Here is a 16,723-nt window from a genome sequence, read left to right as displayed (position 1 = left end):
TCGGTCTCATGAGTGGTCGCTTCGCCCGGACGTTCTGCATTCCATCTTCCAGAAGTGGGGCTTTCCCCACGTAGACCTCTTCGCTTCCCGCAACAACAGGAAGTGCCAGAAGTTCTGCTCCTTCCAAGGTCTTGCCCCAAGCTCGATATCGGATGCCTTCCTAATCTTATGGAAGAACCAGCTGCTGTACGCCTTTCCACCCTTCCCACTGGTGCACAGGGTTCTCTTAAAGCTCCACAGGGACAGGGCTCGCCTGATCCTGATCGCCCCTGTGTGGCCCCGACAGCACTGGTACACCACGTTGCTGGACCACTCGATAGCCAACCCAATCTTTCTGCCCCCGCATCAGGATCTTATAATGCAGGACCACGACAGGCTTCACCACCTGGACCTGCAATCCCTCCATTTCACAGCGTGGCTCCTGCATGGTTAACCCAGTCGGCGTTACATTGCTCTGCCCCAGTGCAAGAAGTACTCCTGGGTAGCAGGAAACCTTCCACCCGGTCTACGTAGTTGGCCAAGTGGAAGCGATTTTCTTGCTGGTGTGAAATACTAAATGTAACACCCATGGAGGTTCCCATTCCCACTATATTGGACTACTTCTGGTATCTTAAACAGCAGGGCCTTGCTATCTCATCATTGTGAATGCACTTGGCGGCTATTTCTACTTTCCACCCCGGAGAAGGTACTTACTCCATCTTCTCCCACCCTATGGTCTCGAGGTTCCTCAAAGGTTTGGAGCGTCTATTCCCCCTAGTACGATGCCCCGCCCCTTCCTGGGACCTCAACTTGGTCCTGACGAGACTTACGACTCCTCCATTCGAGCCATTGGCGACCTGCTCACTCCTGTATTTGTCATGGAAAACAGCCTTCCTTGTGGCCATCACATCGGCTAGGAGAGTCTCTGAGCTTCGGGCTCTGATGGTGGACCCACCATACACGGTGTTCCACAAAGACAAGGTGCAGTTACGTCCACATCCAGCATTCCTCCCTAAAGTAGTCTCGGCCTTCCATCTCAACCAGGACATATTCCTCCCAGTCTTCTTTCCCAAACCGCGTACATCTCGTAGAGAACAGCAGTTGCATTCCCTCGACGTCCGTAGGGCGTTCGCCTTCTACATTGACTGAACGAGACCCTTCCGCAAAACGCCCCAACTTTTTGTGGCAGTGGCAGATTGGATGAAAGGCCTACCCGTCTCTTCTCAGAGAATTTCATCATGGGTAACGGCATGCATCCGTACTTGCTATGATCTAGCTCATGTCTCTCCGGGACATATTACCGCTCATTCTACCAGGGCTCAGGCCTCATCGGTCGCCTTCCTAGCTCGAGTACCCATCCAGGAGATATGTCAAACAGCTACGTGGTCTTCAGTACATATCTTCACTTCTCATTATGCCCTGGTGCAACAATCCAGAGAGGACGCAGCCTTCGGCTCTGCGGTTCTACACACTGCAGTATCTCACTCCGACCCCACTGCCTAGGTAAGGCTTTGGATTCACCTAATTGGAATGGATATGAGCAGGCACTCAAAGAAGAAAAGATGATTACTCACCTTTGTAACTGTTGTTTTTCAAGATGTGTTGCTCATATCCATTCCAAAACCTGCCCTCCTTCCCCACTGTCGGAGTAGCTAGCAAGAAGGAACTGAGGAGCAGACGGGTCGGCAGGGGTATATATTTGGTGCCATAGCGGTGCCACGCAAGGGGGCACCCAGCTGACCCACCGAGTGTTGCTAGGGTAAAAATCTTCCGACAGACGTGCATGCTGCGCGCACACACCTAATTGGAATGGATATGAGCAACACATCTCAAAGAACAACAGTTACAAAGGTGAGTAACCGTCTTCTCTGACCCCTGAAATAACCCATTTAAATGATTTTCATGCAGAAAACAGAAATTGGAAGGTTGTGTTTCTGCTGGAAAAGCGGCCTTGTTCTTAAACAACAGGTCCACTCCTTCTCTGTATTCAGAGCCAGATCTGTTGACTCTTGTGACAAAAATAAGTTTTCACTCCCTTCCTTGCTTGCTAGCAATCCAGAACCGGCCCAGTGGAGAGAAGATAAAGAGTGGGATTATTTTCTGGCTCATGCATCATTATCCAAATTATTATCAAAGGTGCAATTTGCCAAGTATCCAATTTTAGCCTCACTTACACTGAAGACTTCGAGGCTGCACAGGTGTAACTGAGTGCAGGACTGAGGCTACAAGATTTTTATTACTGGTAATGATACATGAGCAGGAAATAAAATTGCTTGACTTGTGGGGCTCACAGTTAGAGAAAAGCATCCTATTATTTGCAAATTTGCTTAGTTTATTTAATCAATCATTAAGATTCAGTAAATATGGAATGCCATAATGCCAATTTTGGAGTCACTATTCAGAGTGAAACTTCACCTAAGTGATTCAGATTATTCTTTAGAAACTGTGTAGGAGTGAAGGAGCAATTCGTTTAGCTAACTAAGATTCTGAGTTCTGTGGTTTTGGGGGAAAAACACCTACATAGTTAGCAGAGCTACTTAGCCTTACTCTTCCCCCCACTCAGTCAATTTAAGTACTTCTCCTAGTGGGCTAACACATGGAAATGTGGAGATTTGAGATAAACACACTCCTTGTGTGTTGCCAGCATGTGGGTTTGGATGCACAAAAGCAGTTAGGTGTTGTGACGATGGTCAGAGTGCCTAACTTTTAGGTGTCTAGAAAATCACCGTGATTCACAAAGTCTGAATTAGATATCTTAGACCACAGTCCATAAAAACCAGCATGCTAAGCAGAAGCTGCCTAAACAAGCCAATGAGATGCTGACTGGAGGGGCATGTGCTCAGCTCCACCCACTTATGGAGATAGGTAGAGCCCTGTGGTTTTTGCAGATGTGAGATAACACAAAATAAAATGGGAAAACAATTAAAACAACAAACTCACCCTGTAGTGGCAGCTCTTACGGCTCCTGTTTCCCTTCTGAGTACTGTGACCTGGCACTCGCAGCACCACTCAGGTTTCGCGCAGTTGCCACTCCATCAAATCTGAGTGAGTTGCATTGTGACCTGGTAATGATGAGTGAGAGAACAAGAGAATCCTGTTGACCTTGGAACGGATTATTTATTTATTTCTTAGAGAAAGTCCCAGAAAAAGGACAAAGACTTTGCCCAATGTATTTTTTGGCCTTCCTTGAGTTACTGCCTAAGTGTATATGTCCTAACTGCTGGGTTACCAGAGGTTTATTAAAGGAAGCTTTCCTGCTGCTATATATGTTTTCTCTAGGAAGCCCCCCAGCTTTAGTGGGTAGCTGATGGTCAGCATTCTTTCAAAGTGCACATAGACTAGTAGATCCTGATCTTGCTCCGTCTTTTTAAACAAGGTTCTACTTGATTTCTGAAAGAAAAGAAAGAATTCAAAATTAAGTTATGTTTATATAGCATCTTTCATTCAAAGGATTCCAAAGCACCACTGAAATACAGCCATCTCTGGAATGAAAGGGAGAGAAGCAAACCAAACTGTGGGTAGTAGTGAGAGAAGGAGAAAATAAAGTAGCACTGATTAAGTAGCAATGCTCGGCATCTCTTTGTGAACCATAGTCTGGGAATATTATTTTATCTCCAGTACGTCTTTAATTCTACCTAACCAAGTCACTATTCCCACTACAAATATTGATCCATTTATCACTTAGAGGAATCTGTCTTTAATATTTACATTTTTTTCTGTTATTAAAAGAGAATTACTACTTGGTACCTTTACTGATAGTCTCAGTAAAGGTCAACTAATGTATGTACATGGAGACTGAGCAGTATCACACTTCCAGAATTGTTTTTTCCATGCAAGAGTTGAGCTACATTGACAACTAGTATGGTGAAGTGTGTATTGCCACCATCTGTGCTATAACTTTTCTGCTAACAGGGATTTTCAGTCTGCACAGGGTCAGCTCCAGACACCAGTGAAGGAAGCAGGTGCCTGGGGCGGCCAATAGAAAGGGGCAGCACTCTGTCCATTATTGGGGCAGCAATCTTTGATGGCAATTTGGCGGTGGGTCCTTCACTCTCTCTCTTCCTCTTCGGCGGCACTTTGGTGGCAGCCCAATTGGGCTTTTCTTTCTTTCTTTTGTTTCCCGTTCACTGCTTGGGGCGGCAAAAAAGCTGGAACCAGCCCTGAGTCTGCGGAGTTCTTTTCCAGCTCCTTTCATCATCACTAAATTTATATTAAAACTAAAACTTAAATACTCGTTAAGTTTGGGCTTAATAAGGATACATTTTTTTACACGTATATATTACAGTCCTTCAGGATTGGTTAATGTAACATCACCTACAGAAAAGTTAGACTCAGGAGACAATAGGTAGGTAGTGTAAGGATTGTGGCTGCATAGGCCTTCATGGTCATCAGGAGGGAATAGAACTGCAGACTTTGTGTTCCCAAAGCACAGGCACCAAAAACATGAGCTAAAAGAAAACTGTCATTAACTACAGCAGTGTTAGGACTTTCACCAATTAGGCCAATCACAAGGGAGCAAAGTGATGAGACACATTTCAACATGACAGTACATTACAGTAGGCAGTACCGGTTGTTCATGCTGAAAATAATTCATGTTTTTATCTGCAGGAAGAATGTTTTGGTAATCTAGGATCCCAACAAATAAACACTACTATGATTAAAATTTGTCTAGTAGTATCAGAACTTCAGAACAGTATGAAAGAGAAACTTTCTTGGTGAACTTCATGAAGTTCTCTGCTGTGAGAGAGGCTATATGGGATAGCCTTTGTAACCACCAGTGTGAGACTTGACCAGAAGATTTGTTTGTTTACAAAACTTTCTATCAGCTATACCTGCAGCACACCTTTAAAATTAATGTTCTGTGGATGTTAGGGTTCTTACACAGTCTCGTTGCCATTGAGATACTATTCAATACAGTTTAGGTAGTCATGGATTTTGATTCTGGTCCAAACCTGAAACACTTTGTGTGTTCTTAATATAACACACTGTAGGACCCTGCTGATCAATAATGTTTGATGAGATGTACAAGCCAGCAACAGGTATGTTTGTTTTATTACATACTATATGGGGAGAGTTACATAGGTGACGTAATATATCCATGAAAAGGTGCTGGATTGCCATAGCTGGATACTGGTGTCTCTTTATCTGCAGGACAGATACAAGATAGACAGTGGCAATGTAGGAATACTAGCAATGTGCCTAAACCATGATTTGGAATAATAAAAAATAATCACTTATGAGAGGGTAAATCATCCAAAATGCCTGTTCTGTCCTTGGACTTCATTTTGCAAAAGTCTGTGCAGAGCCTTTCATTTTGCTTCTGCGTTGCCTTGGTATGAAATTTGCCTTATCTGTTCAGAGATATGGATGGTGAAGCAATTGGCTCGGCTGATAGATTGACTTTATTTCATTTGTTTCAGAGGCTTTATTGTAGCCATCCCCCATTTTGTTCTGCTCTGATATAATATTTTTGCAGATGAATCACCCTTTTGCATTGGCAGCTTCATGTATTGTAACTGAGTCCGCCCTTGCACTGCTGTGAGGCTTTTGTAACAACATTGACTTTGGCGGAGTTATTCCTGACTTATGCAGGTTTAAATAAAAGCAATAGAGGGCCCACTGAGTCTGAGTCTTAATTTCATTCAGTGTGAAAAAAATTATCAGCTTCTGTTAATATGTTCTGTAACGTAAGTTAAGAACAGTTTATGGGAGTAATGCATTCCACAATAGGTGGATTTACATTAATAACACTTGAAGTTAGGGTTCGGAGAAGGGAAGCTGAATTCAAGTCAACTCCTTATTAACCCAGATCTGGCAAAGCCCCTGAACCCTGGATTGCCAAAAAGAATGAATGCAGCATCAGGGATAGCTCAGGGGTTTGAGCATTGGCCTACTAAACCCAGGGTTGTGAGTTCAATCCCTGAGGGGGCCATTAAGGGAACTGGGGTAAAAATCTGGGGATGGTCCTGCTTGGAGCAGGGGGTTGGACTAGATGACCTCCTGAGGTCCCTTCTAACCCTAATAGTCTATGATTCTAAAGTCATGGAATCTGAGACCTCCCTGACATTCTTTTCTTCAGCCTCTGGGGCTGCAGAACTTTGGGGTTTGCAGCCATTGGGGCCCTGTCAGGCTTCCAGTGACAGGCAACAGAGGCCCCTCTGCAAGGATCCAGTGGCAGGTGACAGACTCCTGAGGGGGCCTTTGTCAGGGTCCAAGCAACGGACAACAGCTTCGCGTGGGTAGAGGGGACTCCTCCCCTGCAGCTCCCAGCCACTGTGGGCATAGGGGCCCTCCTCTGCAGCTTCCAGCTGCCACAGGAATAGGGGGAACCCCACAGCTCTCAGCCTCCACAGTGGTGGGGGAAACCATGGAGCCTCAGCAGCAAAAGTAACAGACAGGTCACAGCTTCCATGAATTGTTGTTTTGCCTGTGACTTTCACTAAAAATAATTGTGACATAATCTTAGTCATGATGCCCTTCACTAGCCTTCCGTCATTCTGGTTACCTTTGTTTGTAGAAAGGGAGGTTCTTGTGAGTTTCCACTGAACAGCTATCTGTTACAAGGGTTACTCCAATCCCACAATTCGTACTCTGGATAGAATTCTGCAGCCTGCCTGCTAGTTAATGAGCTCATTCTCTGAGGCAGAAATGTAGCAGCCTGCCTGCCTAGTAACATGTCAGTAACTTCTTGAGAATCGAAAAAACACTTAAATATTAGTATCATGTTACAAAATTGTTTGTTTTTAAATTAAAGAAAATAGCTTTTGTAAAAAAAACAACCCACATTTTGTTAATGTTGCTGTTGCTGGTTAATTGATCCCATGCCATGAGACAGAAATGTAGCAGCCTGTCTGCATAGTAACATTGTTAATGTTCCTATTGTTAGTTAGCTGTTCCTATTCTCAGTCAATTCCCCATGGAACATAAAACCTGTAAAAGTTTTAAGACCTCTACATTGCCAGAGTTATGTAAAGCATTATAAATGACAGTAAGGGAATCAGCTAGGAAGATCTATGTGCTTTCTCACTTTTTTCCTATGCCAAAGTGGCACAATGGGGACAATCAGAACCAAACACTTCCCAAAGTGCCCAGCCAGGTCCAGGACAATAATTAGCAAAACTGTATGACTTTCATGTGTGAAAGTCTGAGCAATTTAGAATGACATTCTCCTTTTTTCTTCTTCCCTGTTTTGGTGTTCTATAATGTAATTTAAATGAAAATCTAGGATTATAACTGGAATGCAGGATATTAGTTACCAAGTGTTTGCAATTTAACTTTCATGTGTTAAGGAAATGCTGAATAGTTATTGTGACTTTTTTCTGTATTGTAGTTTAAATAACATACCAAAACAATTGAAACTAGTGTGAATATATTGTATTATTTTGACAAATAAAATTTGCAGAATTTTGCAGAATTTTAAATTTTTTTGGCACAGAATATCCCCAGGCGTAAATTTAATTTAGTTCCAACATTCTCCTTTCAAATCAGATTCCTCCTGTAATGAGATTAATTTGGTAGCTCCTCCCACCCTTCCCTACATGTAGGCGAACAAGACAACTGCAGAGGGAGCTGTTGTTCATTCCTGACCATTTCTGCTTGCTAACTCAAGGTAGTCTTTCAGTGTGTAAGCTCATATGAATATTGATGATTCTAGTCAATAGTGGATTCTGGCAATGTTTTCAAAGGAGTCTAAAATCAGCCTCTAATTTATGACTTGTGCTACTGTGTGTCCTATTATAACCTTATTCCCAGATTTGGACCTTAGCGTCCAAAATATGGGGGTTAGCATGAAAGCCTCCAAGCTTAGTTACCAGCTTGGACCTGGTACTTGCTGCCACCACCCAAAAAATTAGAGTGTTTTGGGGCACTCTGGTCCCCCTGAAAAACCTTCCCTGGGGACCCCAAGACCCAAATCCCTTGAGTCTCACAACAAAGGGAAATAATCCTTTTTCCCTTCCCCCCTCCAGGTGCTCCTGGAGAGATACACAGACACAAGCTCTGTGAAACTACACAGAGTGACTCCCCCTCTCTGTTTCCAGTCCTGGAAACAAAGAGGACTTTCCTATTCCCCAGAGGGAATGCAAAATCAGGCTAGCAAATCCAACCCACACACAGATCTCCCCTGATTTCTTCCTCCCACCAATTCCCTGGTAAGTACAGATTCAATTTCCCTGAAGTAAAGAAAAACTCCAACAGGTCTTAAAAGAAAGCTTTATAAAAAAAAGAAAGAAAAAATACAAATGGTCTCTCTGTATTAAGATGACACAACACAGGGTCAATTGCTTAAAAGAATATTGAATAAACAGCCTTATTCAAAAAGAATACAAATCAAAGCACTCCAGCACTTATATTCATACAAATACCAAAAAAAAGAAACCATATAACTTACTATCTGATCTCTTTGTCCTTACACTTAGAAACAGAAGATTAGAAAACAGAACTACTTCTCCAAAGCTCAGAGACAGCAGGCAGCCAGAAAACAAAGACCCCAGACACACAATTCCCTCCACCCAAAGTTGAAAAAATCCGGTTCCCTGATTGGTCCTCTGGTCAGGTGCTCCAGGTGAAAGAGACATTAACCCTTAGCTATCTGTTTATAACATGTCCTAACTACCTGATCTTGGGTGGGAGACAAGTGCGAACAGGTAGATGTCTAAATGCTCTTATTTGTGATTGCATATTAGAGGCTGTTTTTGAAAACTTAGCTTTAAAGTGTCAATTCTTTCCCCTAGCAGCTTGGATGATCAGCAGAACAGACTTTGTTTTTGTAACACTGGATGGAAATGCAGGCATACCATAAATTTATTGCTATATGGCTGCAGCTGTTGGTGGTACACAGTTTTTTTTTCTTTGAAAGCACAGGCATGCATGTATTATTGAGACTGAGCCTGTAAACAGCTGTTCCTTTAACTACATTGTTTTCAACCATACCATGCAAATTATATGTCTATAAACAAAATAAGTAACATGGTTTGCATATGTAAAGTGACTGTAATGGGAGTGCAGGTGTGGAAATTAAAACACCAATAAAGAATAATGCTCTTTGAAAATCAGACCACCTTCCCTTTCCTAACACTGTTGCCTATGATACTACAAGGTTTTCTAGTGCAGTGGTTTTCAACCTCTTTTCATTTGTGAACCCTGAAAAAATGTCTAATGGACGTGCAGACCCCTTTGGAAATCTTAGACATAATCTGCGGACTCCCAGGGATCCGTGGACCATAGGTTGAAAACCACTGTTCTAGTGCAATATACTGATCTCAGATGAAAAGACTGCTTTGTGAATCTTTTTTAATGATAGAAATCTACAAGTGATTAGAAGAGTGAAATGTGAGTCAAATGCAAACAGCACCATAATGTAGGTCCATCTCTGAGATGAAATTAAAATTAGAGCTGGCTGGAAAACTTTGAAGGAACAGTTTTTGTTTGGAAAATGCAGTTGAAATCAAAATACTTTGTGAAATCATGTAATTTTCTCTAAATTTTGTGATGAAGTAAATAGGGGTGGTGAAGTTCTGATAGTGTTAAAACAGGCTGTTTCAACATTTTCTGAACAAATTGTTTTAATTTTTTCCTTTTTAAATGACTTTTCATTTAGAATTTAAATTGTCTTAAAATAAATTAAATGTTTCAGCTGATCTGAAATGAACTCTTAAAAAAGTTTCTTTCACAGAAAATTTTGAAACTTTGGGTTTCTGTTCTGAATTGGAATTAAAACAAATTTTGGAATTTCAAAATCCTCCATGAAACAGAAATTCCATTCTCTGCCAGCTCTAATTAAATAGTGCTAGATAACGCCATGTGACATTGAGCTTTTCTCTTTGTATGTCACGGTTTTGTGAATGTCAGTAGTAGACAATAATCCGTTAAGTCTTGATGCTACTGTTTGTGAATGTTTTGTTGTTCTACTCTTGTGTGTGAGGATTCTAACAAATGAATTTTCATACAGGAAAGCCTTAACTAAATATTTTCAAACTTTTAAAACTAAATATCCAGAAGTTTAATTAGTCCAATAATTAAGTTTAATTAGTCCAGTTGCTCATTGTCTGAAAACATCTGAGTATGGGACAGAGATTGTTGTACCTAATTTGTACTATCTAAAGATATAGTAGAGGGTTTACTATTTGGCAACGACGATACAGGGTCCATGCCTTCAATTAAAAATAAAATGGCATTACATTCCATGTGTTCATGCATTTTCTGATTTTTATGTTTTGTAGTTTTAAATAATACCGTTTTACTTCATTATTCTGGACCTGTCTTGCAAAAAGCAGCAATATGAACGGGGGCATTCACAAACACACGCCAGGCCTGCTTTCACTGAAGTTAATGGCAAAAAAACCAAACCACCATTGACATCAGTGTAAGCAGAACTGGGCCCTTATCTCTCATTGAAATCACAGCTGTATAAGATTTGTTTCAGCAGACCAACACTGGTAAGAAAAAGAGTTATTAGGTTTGGAGCTTCCGCGTTGCAGAGATTACTGTGCCTTAGCTTCTGATACTTGAATGCTTCTGATCTGGGAGTACTGGTCCATTCTTTCTGCGGTTTTTTCAAAGGCATGGCCTCCTTATCTCACTTTTATTTATGTTTTTCCTGCAGGAGAAAATACAAGAAAACATCACAGAGGTAAGAGTAAGTCACAGAAGGCTCGGAAGGTGTTTGTAAATCGGCTGTCCCTTAAAGAAGTTGAAGAAAGAATTTACTTTCATGTATTGGTTTTTAATGTACCGGTATTTAACATATTGGTTTTGTTCATCATGGGAATCCATTTCACAGACAGTTGCCCTCTCTGAGGCACAATACTGTAGTTATTACTCAAAACTCCCAGGAGTGTTAGTGGGAATTTTGACTGAGTAAGTGCTGAAGGATTTGGTTTGAGCCCTAACAAATTTTCTCTCAATCCCTTCTGCAAGATCTGCCAGTTCTTACTTTTATCAGTACACATGCAGTAATAAAAAATTTGATTTGTTGGCTTTTAGTCTTACTGATGACACGTGCCTTTGCAGGAGACCAAAGGCAGATTGGGATCCCATTGATAAACAGAGCCTATTACTGCCAAAAGATCTAGTTATCTTACTGTTTCCTTGCAGTTGGGAAGCCTAGTAGTGTTTTCTGATTCATTGCTGTCTGGGGAGCATTGTTTTTGTTTGCTTTCAGATTGTGTGCTTGGCAGTGGTGACTCTAGGTCAAAGTTTTAGAGTGGGACACTGCAATTTGCCCTAGTTGTATCAGATTATTATTTGGGGGCTTAATCCTGCAAAGTGCTGGGCACCTTCCATTCCCATTGACTTTAGTAGCAGGTGAGGGTACTTTGCACTGTGAAGGATTGAGCCCTGAAGGCATTCTGAATGTGCCCCTCAGTGCTGTGTTGTGGCTATACCAGTGAGGTCCTACTGCTGCTGCTTTGGAGATCTCTGTATTGGACTGTGCAATTGTACCCTGCACACTGTGGGACACTGGAACAGCTGCCGTGCATGGATCTACTTAACACAATAGCTCTCCCAGATGATAAACAGCTTTCAATGTTGTAAAGAATTGGAATGAAGGTAAATGTATGTTTCTCACTGGGCTGATGCCCCAATAGTAGAACCTGCGCTGTTTGTTTGTCTTCAGCTGAGCTGTATTTCTTGCATGTTTCATTTGCTGCTGGCTTGATCTGCTAGTTAATTATGTTGTTATGGATGTACCTGTAGCGAGAGGTGTTTGGCTGCTGTGAGATGATTTGTAGGGAGCAGAAAATAATTTCCTAGAAGCTGAGCTATCACTATGTACATATTTTGTATTGCTTTCATTGACCTGAGTACACAATCTAATTTGTGTTCTCTATATATGTTACTATGACATCAGTGTGAGAGTGTGTCTTCAGGTGGTAGGGTTTTTTATATGAGGATGTACTTAAGCTACCATTGTAAGCATCAGAAGAGAGGTAAATTAGAATATAAGCTCATAGAAGTAAGCCCAATATCCATGTATTTATCAACTTAACTGAGAACTAAAATGTTTGAGAGATGTTTATGGCATATCTGGTTGTGTGTTTTTGGCAATCCGTATGCAGTTACTCCTCCTGCTCCCCAGTAATGGGGGTTAAATTTTATGTCATTTGGGATTTTTGTTCAATTACTGATTTATCTCTGTGTGCGTGGGGTGTGTAGTTTGTGTCCTGTGCTGGTATCAGTGTCTGTTGGCTGGTGAAATCCCCGCTTTCCACAACAGGATATATATGCTTTTTGGCCTTGTGTTATGAGACAATTGGTACTGGCCCCAGGGAGGTAAGAAGTCATTGCAGGAGCCTGTGCACAGCAATTACTTAACATCCAGTAATGATAACCCTTCTTAGCAAGAGATGGCTGTCAGCCAGAATACTATGGACTGCAGCAAGTTATTCTTTGTGCCTGAAAACCAGGCTCTGCCTGCCTGTAGGGCAAAATGGCTGGCTTTGAACTTCAGTCTTGGCTTTGCAAGGTATGTATGACCGTCTGAGGTGGAAGTTTAATGTGCTCAAGTACTCCCAGGAAAGGATGCTGCAGGATGGAAATACAATTAGCGCCCCAAAGTGGCACCTATCTTTTGAATGGGGGTTTCCAAAAATATGGAAATGATTTGATTCCAGTCTTCAGCCTTGGTTTCCTTCCTCTATTCATTAATCATGTCTTTTTCTTTCTTTCTTTCTTTCTTTCTTTCTTTCTTTCTTTCTTTCTTTCTTTCTTTCTTTCTTTCTTTCACACAAAAGAATCTGTGATTTCAAATGTCACCAAACCCAGAAGGGCGACAGCTGTAATGGTCTTTTGTTTGTTTTTGCATCTAGTTTCACATGCTTATCTATTGGTGGTAGTATTGTTAATTATTAATTATTTATATAGCGATGTATATAGATCATTCGCAGCAGTTAAAATATTGGAAGGAAATATCCATGCTTTCAGCATCTTACAGTCTTAAGGACTGATTTATATTGAGGCCAGCTGTATCCTATGAACAGAACAGAAAGTCACTTCATGGAGCAAAATATTGGAGTAATAGAGGGTGGAGTTTTTCTGTTTTGCCCAGGGCAGCCAGATCCTTACAGTCTATCTTGACTGATGTGAGACATTGTGGCAGTCTTAGTGTATGCCAATACATATTAGATTTTGTTCTCTTGTATCTTTATATATGATGGATTCAAGTAATATTTGCAGCTGATTGGGAATTTTTGATGAGATGTGTTTTCATCAGAAAATGCTGATTTGCTGAAATCTCTCTCTAGATTTTTGCAAAAAATTTTGAAAGGCCTCAGTTCCATCCTGATGCTGAATGAAACCAAATGCCAAAACTTTGACATTTTTCACCAAATGGAATTATTTTTTTCCAGGCAGTCCCAGTAATATTACAGTATGAAAAATCTGCAAGTGTGGTTAAATTGTTGTATGCACAGCTAACCCTCAAGACTGAAACTGTTATGCATCTGTTCACCCTAATATACTGTATTTTGTACACAAACTACTCTGATTTGCAATTCGTACAAAGTTTTAAGCACTGCCAATAAATTGTTTATTCACTGGCCAAGGATGCTTGAGAAGTTCAATCCAGGCAAAAGAAACATGTCCTTACAAACAAAGGATTGTAATCATCAGGATTTTTATTGGTTTTGGATTTTGTGATATACCTTATGGTTTTATTAAAAAAACAATGCAAAAGATTCTCCTGCAAGTGAAATCTGCTCAATTACCTTAATGACATTTTCATGTCTTGTTCAATGCCATATTCACCATACAATAAGCAACAGCTTGAATCGGTCTTTTGCATGATTATTTTTTCAAATGTAGATAATCATTTACAATACTATCATGGTCTGCCTACCTGGATATTTGTATGGCCTCATCACTATATTATCTGAGCCATACTAAAATTGTAATTATGACAAATATAGACCCTTGCAATAATTGCAGTAACTCAAATGCTTTAAAAACTACTGTAGATTGATATAATTTTCTTCATAAACTTGGATGTTTCGCAGATATATCAGCAATTCTAAATTCAGTAGTCTCAAATTAGTTCCTGAATTAGTGAGCTGTGATGCAAATTAGTCACCGCAGGACCAGAGACACTGGTTATTTTAATCAGCATGTAGGGCATCTGTCATCTTCTCATCTAGTTAATCTTGGGATGGGGAAGACTAGATATATATTTTGATCATTACCTAAGAGATTTTACAGGGTAGATAAATAACTAGCACAGAAGCAGAAACTTTCTAGGACTGTCAGATCCCAAGCTGTTTTCATTTTTCGTGTGGCAGGACTGTTCTATTCCGTTATTGAGACTGAATTACACTCATATCACTCAATTGTATGAAGCCTGATCTTGTGAAGTGCTCATTACCTCCTTAGAGCTGCTTAGCGCTCTCAATTGCTATAGAAGTTGATGGGTATTTAGGGCACCCAGCACCTTTCAGGAAGCACTAAGCTGGTATCTGCCTGATTGGATTTATCATCTGTGTAGGTAAAATTCACCCCTATAGAGTGGACCCACCATGAGGGTTGTGCACTACTTAAGTTCTGAAAATGAGACTTAAGTAATGCATAGTCCTTGTATTGGCTGTGTGCATAGGGTACATATTTCTGTAGTTTGTCCACAAGAATAATGCAAACATGGTTTGGCCCATTAGAATATTTGCATTTTTATTTTGATTGTTGTATATTGTCTAATTGCCTAATTTGGCTTTCTGCATGCAGGATTGAGATGCAGATGCCACTCTTCACAGTGAACTCATTCTAAACCAGGGGCTCTCAAACTGGGGGGAGGGAGCCCTTAGGGGGTCTCAACGTTATTATATGGGGGGTTGCAAGCTCTCAGCCTCCACCCCAAACCCCACTTTGCATCCAGCATTTTTAATGGTTTTAAATATATAAAAATGTGTTTTTCATTTATGAGGGGTGGGGGGGTGGCACTTAGAGGCTAGCTATGTGAAAGGAGTCACCAGTACAAAAGTTTGAGAACCACGGTTCTAAATAACTGAATAGTAGCAAAACTCATGACATTTTGTCCATCAGTTTGTTTTTAAAATAGCTTCTAGTACTGCACATAAAATACAACATAAGACAGAAAATGTTACTAAGCTATATAAAAATGTGGCTGTGAGGTGAAAAAAAAAGCTTTGTAATAAAACCATGCAAAAACATTAAAGAGATACTATCAACTTGGTTACAAAAGTAGTAGTTTTTTTTAAACTTCAGGATTCTGATAGTGCCCATTAAAGTGCCCCGAAAGTTAAAACACCCAAACAAAACCTTTAAAAAATTTTACAAGGATTTTTTTTCCATCCCCTTACTGATATTTAGAAGGGCTTCTTTGACAGGCATAACACCAACAGTACAAATTATGCATTTACTTTTCCCTCTCTTCTCTAGGGAAATCTGTGCTTTTTTAGTTTTGCTGCTGCAGTAACTGTTAAACAAACTCTTACAAACTCTGGAAATGAACATGTACGTGAACCACCCCCTGTGGAAGTGTGTAAGAGTGGTGGTCTCATGCTAACACATGAGACAGGAAGTGAAACTGGCCATCAACATGTGGGGTTGAGATAGGTAATTTTATATTGTTGGGTGCCAAGTAATTTTGTTTAAAAAATATTTGGTTCTCAGAAACAAGAAACGGGTGAGCCATTTCTTACTAATTGTTTCCCTTATTGCCAATTCAGGGGCATGATTCTCACTATTTTTATCACACTTTTTCACATAATTTAGGGGATACTGTGATTAAGACTAAGAAAAATAATCACAATTAATTAATGGCTATATTATTGTTAAAGGAATGAAAATAAAACATTAAACAAAATGACACAAATGATAAACTGGTTACTTCAGTTACAATCTCTTCTGTGCGACTCTTCTGTGGGGAGCTTCTAGCAGAGATTACACCTCAGAGAGTGGGCCTTGCCTTTTGTGGGGCACTTTTTCTCTTGGTAAGCTGAGACCAAGGTCCTGTTTCCCAAAATTGTCATGTATCCAATCTTCATATATCCTGATTCCTGACATAACTAAGAAGGTTTATAAATGGGCAAGATAATTTTGTTTTAGAACAGGTGAATCCTGTTGTTTATTATTAATAGCAGTCAGTTTATAGATGGGCAATGTAAGCAATCTTAACTAAATCCTATGTGACTGAAGAAAATATTTAAATCAGTTACTTAGAAGAAGCCATTTAAGGAGCGGTCTTTAGACAGGCAAGTTAACCAATATTAAGAATATTAAATCTAGCTGTTTCTCTGATTAGTCTCTGTCCCCTCTTTAGAATACATGCTCCAAACACCTGGTGATTAACAAGAGAAAGTTAATATTTTAAGTTACAATTGCATTTCAGTATTCCAGTAAAATCATTACAAGTTTTTAAATCTAATTTCCTGACACCAATCCATAATAACGTCTTGTGGAGGTTCCTCAGATAGTGACACCAATTGAGATTTTTCCTGAGGGTTGGGGGAGGGAAATTTCGGTCCCTGTCCCATCCCTCATCCCACCCTGGCAGGGACCCCATTCTGGTCCCTACTCCTCTCCACTTGGTCACCCTTGGCGGGGGAATTTCCCCTCTCTGATACTCACAGTGCAAGAACTGCTGCTGCTGGGAGTTATAACACCATTTGGCCAGCTGGCCGGAAGAGAAGCGGAGCCAAATTTGACCCTATGCTCCAGGTAGCAATTCACTCACTGAAATGCGGCCTGGCTGCCCCTCCATCTACGTTCCATTTTTCCTTCCTATTTCCATGAAATT

At 40.6% G+C, this 16,723-nt stretch overlaps 1 protein-coding gene across 7 annotated transcripts in view; it reads left to right on the top strand.

The window, feature by feature from the left end:
• The window catches only part of PDE1C (phosphodiesterase 1C), a 566,690-nt gene that overhangs the window by 281,869 nt on the left and 268,098 nt on the right, over nt 1-16,723 (top strand). Inside the window, exon 2 of one of the 7 annotated variants that reach the window (XM_030551319.1) lies at nt 10,583-10,609. The exons of the other annotated variants lie outside the window; for them this stretch is intronic. Coding sequence (XP_030407179.1) covers nt 10,583-10,609 — 27 coding nt within the window. The remainder of the gene's footprint in view (nt 1-10,582; nt 10,610-16,723) is intronic. 7 annotated transcript variants of the gene reach the window in all.

This window comes from Gopherus evgoodei, chromosome 2 (genome assembly GCF_007399415.2).
Source record: "Gopherus evgoodei ecotype Sinaloan lineage chromosome 2, rGopEvg1_v1.p, whole genome shotgun sequence".
NCBI lineage: Eukaryota > Metazoa > Chordata > Testudines > Testudinidae > Gopherus > Gopherus evgoodei.
Note: the sequence above shows the minus strand (reverse complement) of the source record. Positions and strands in the feature narration are given on the sequence as shown.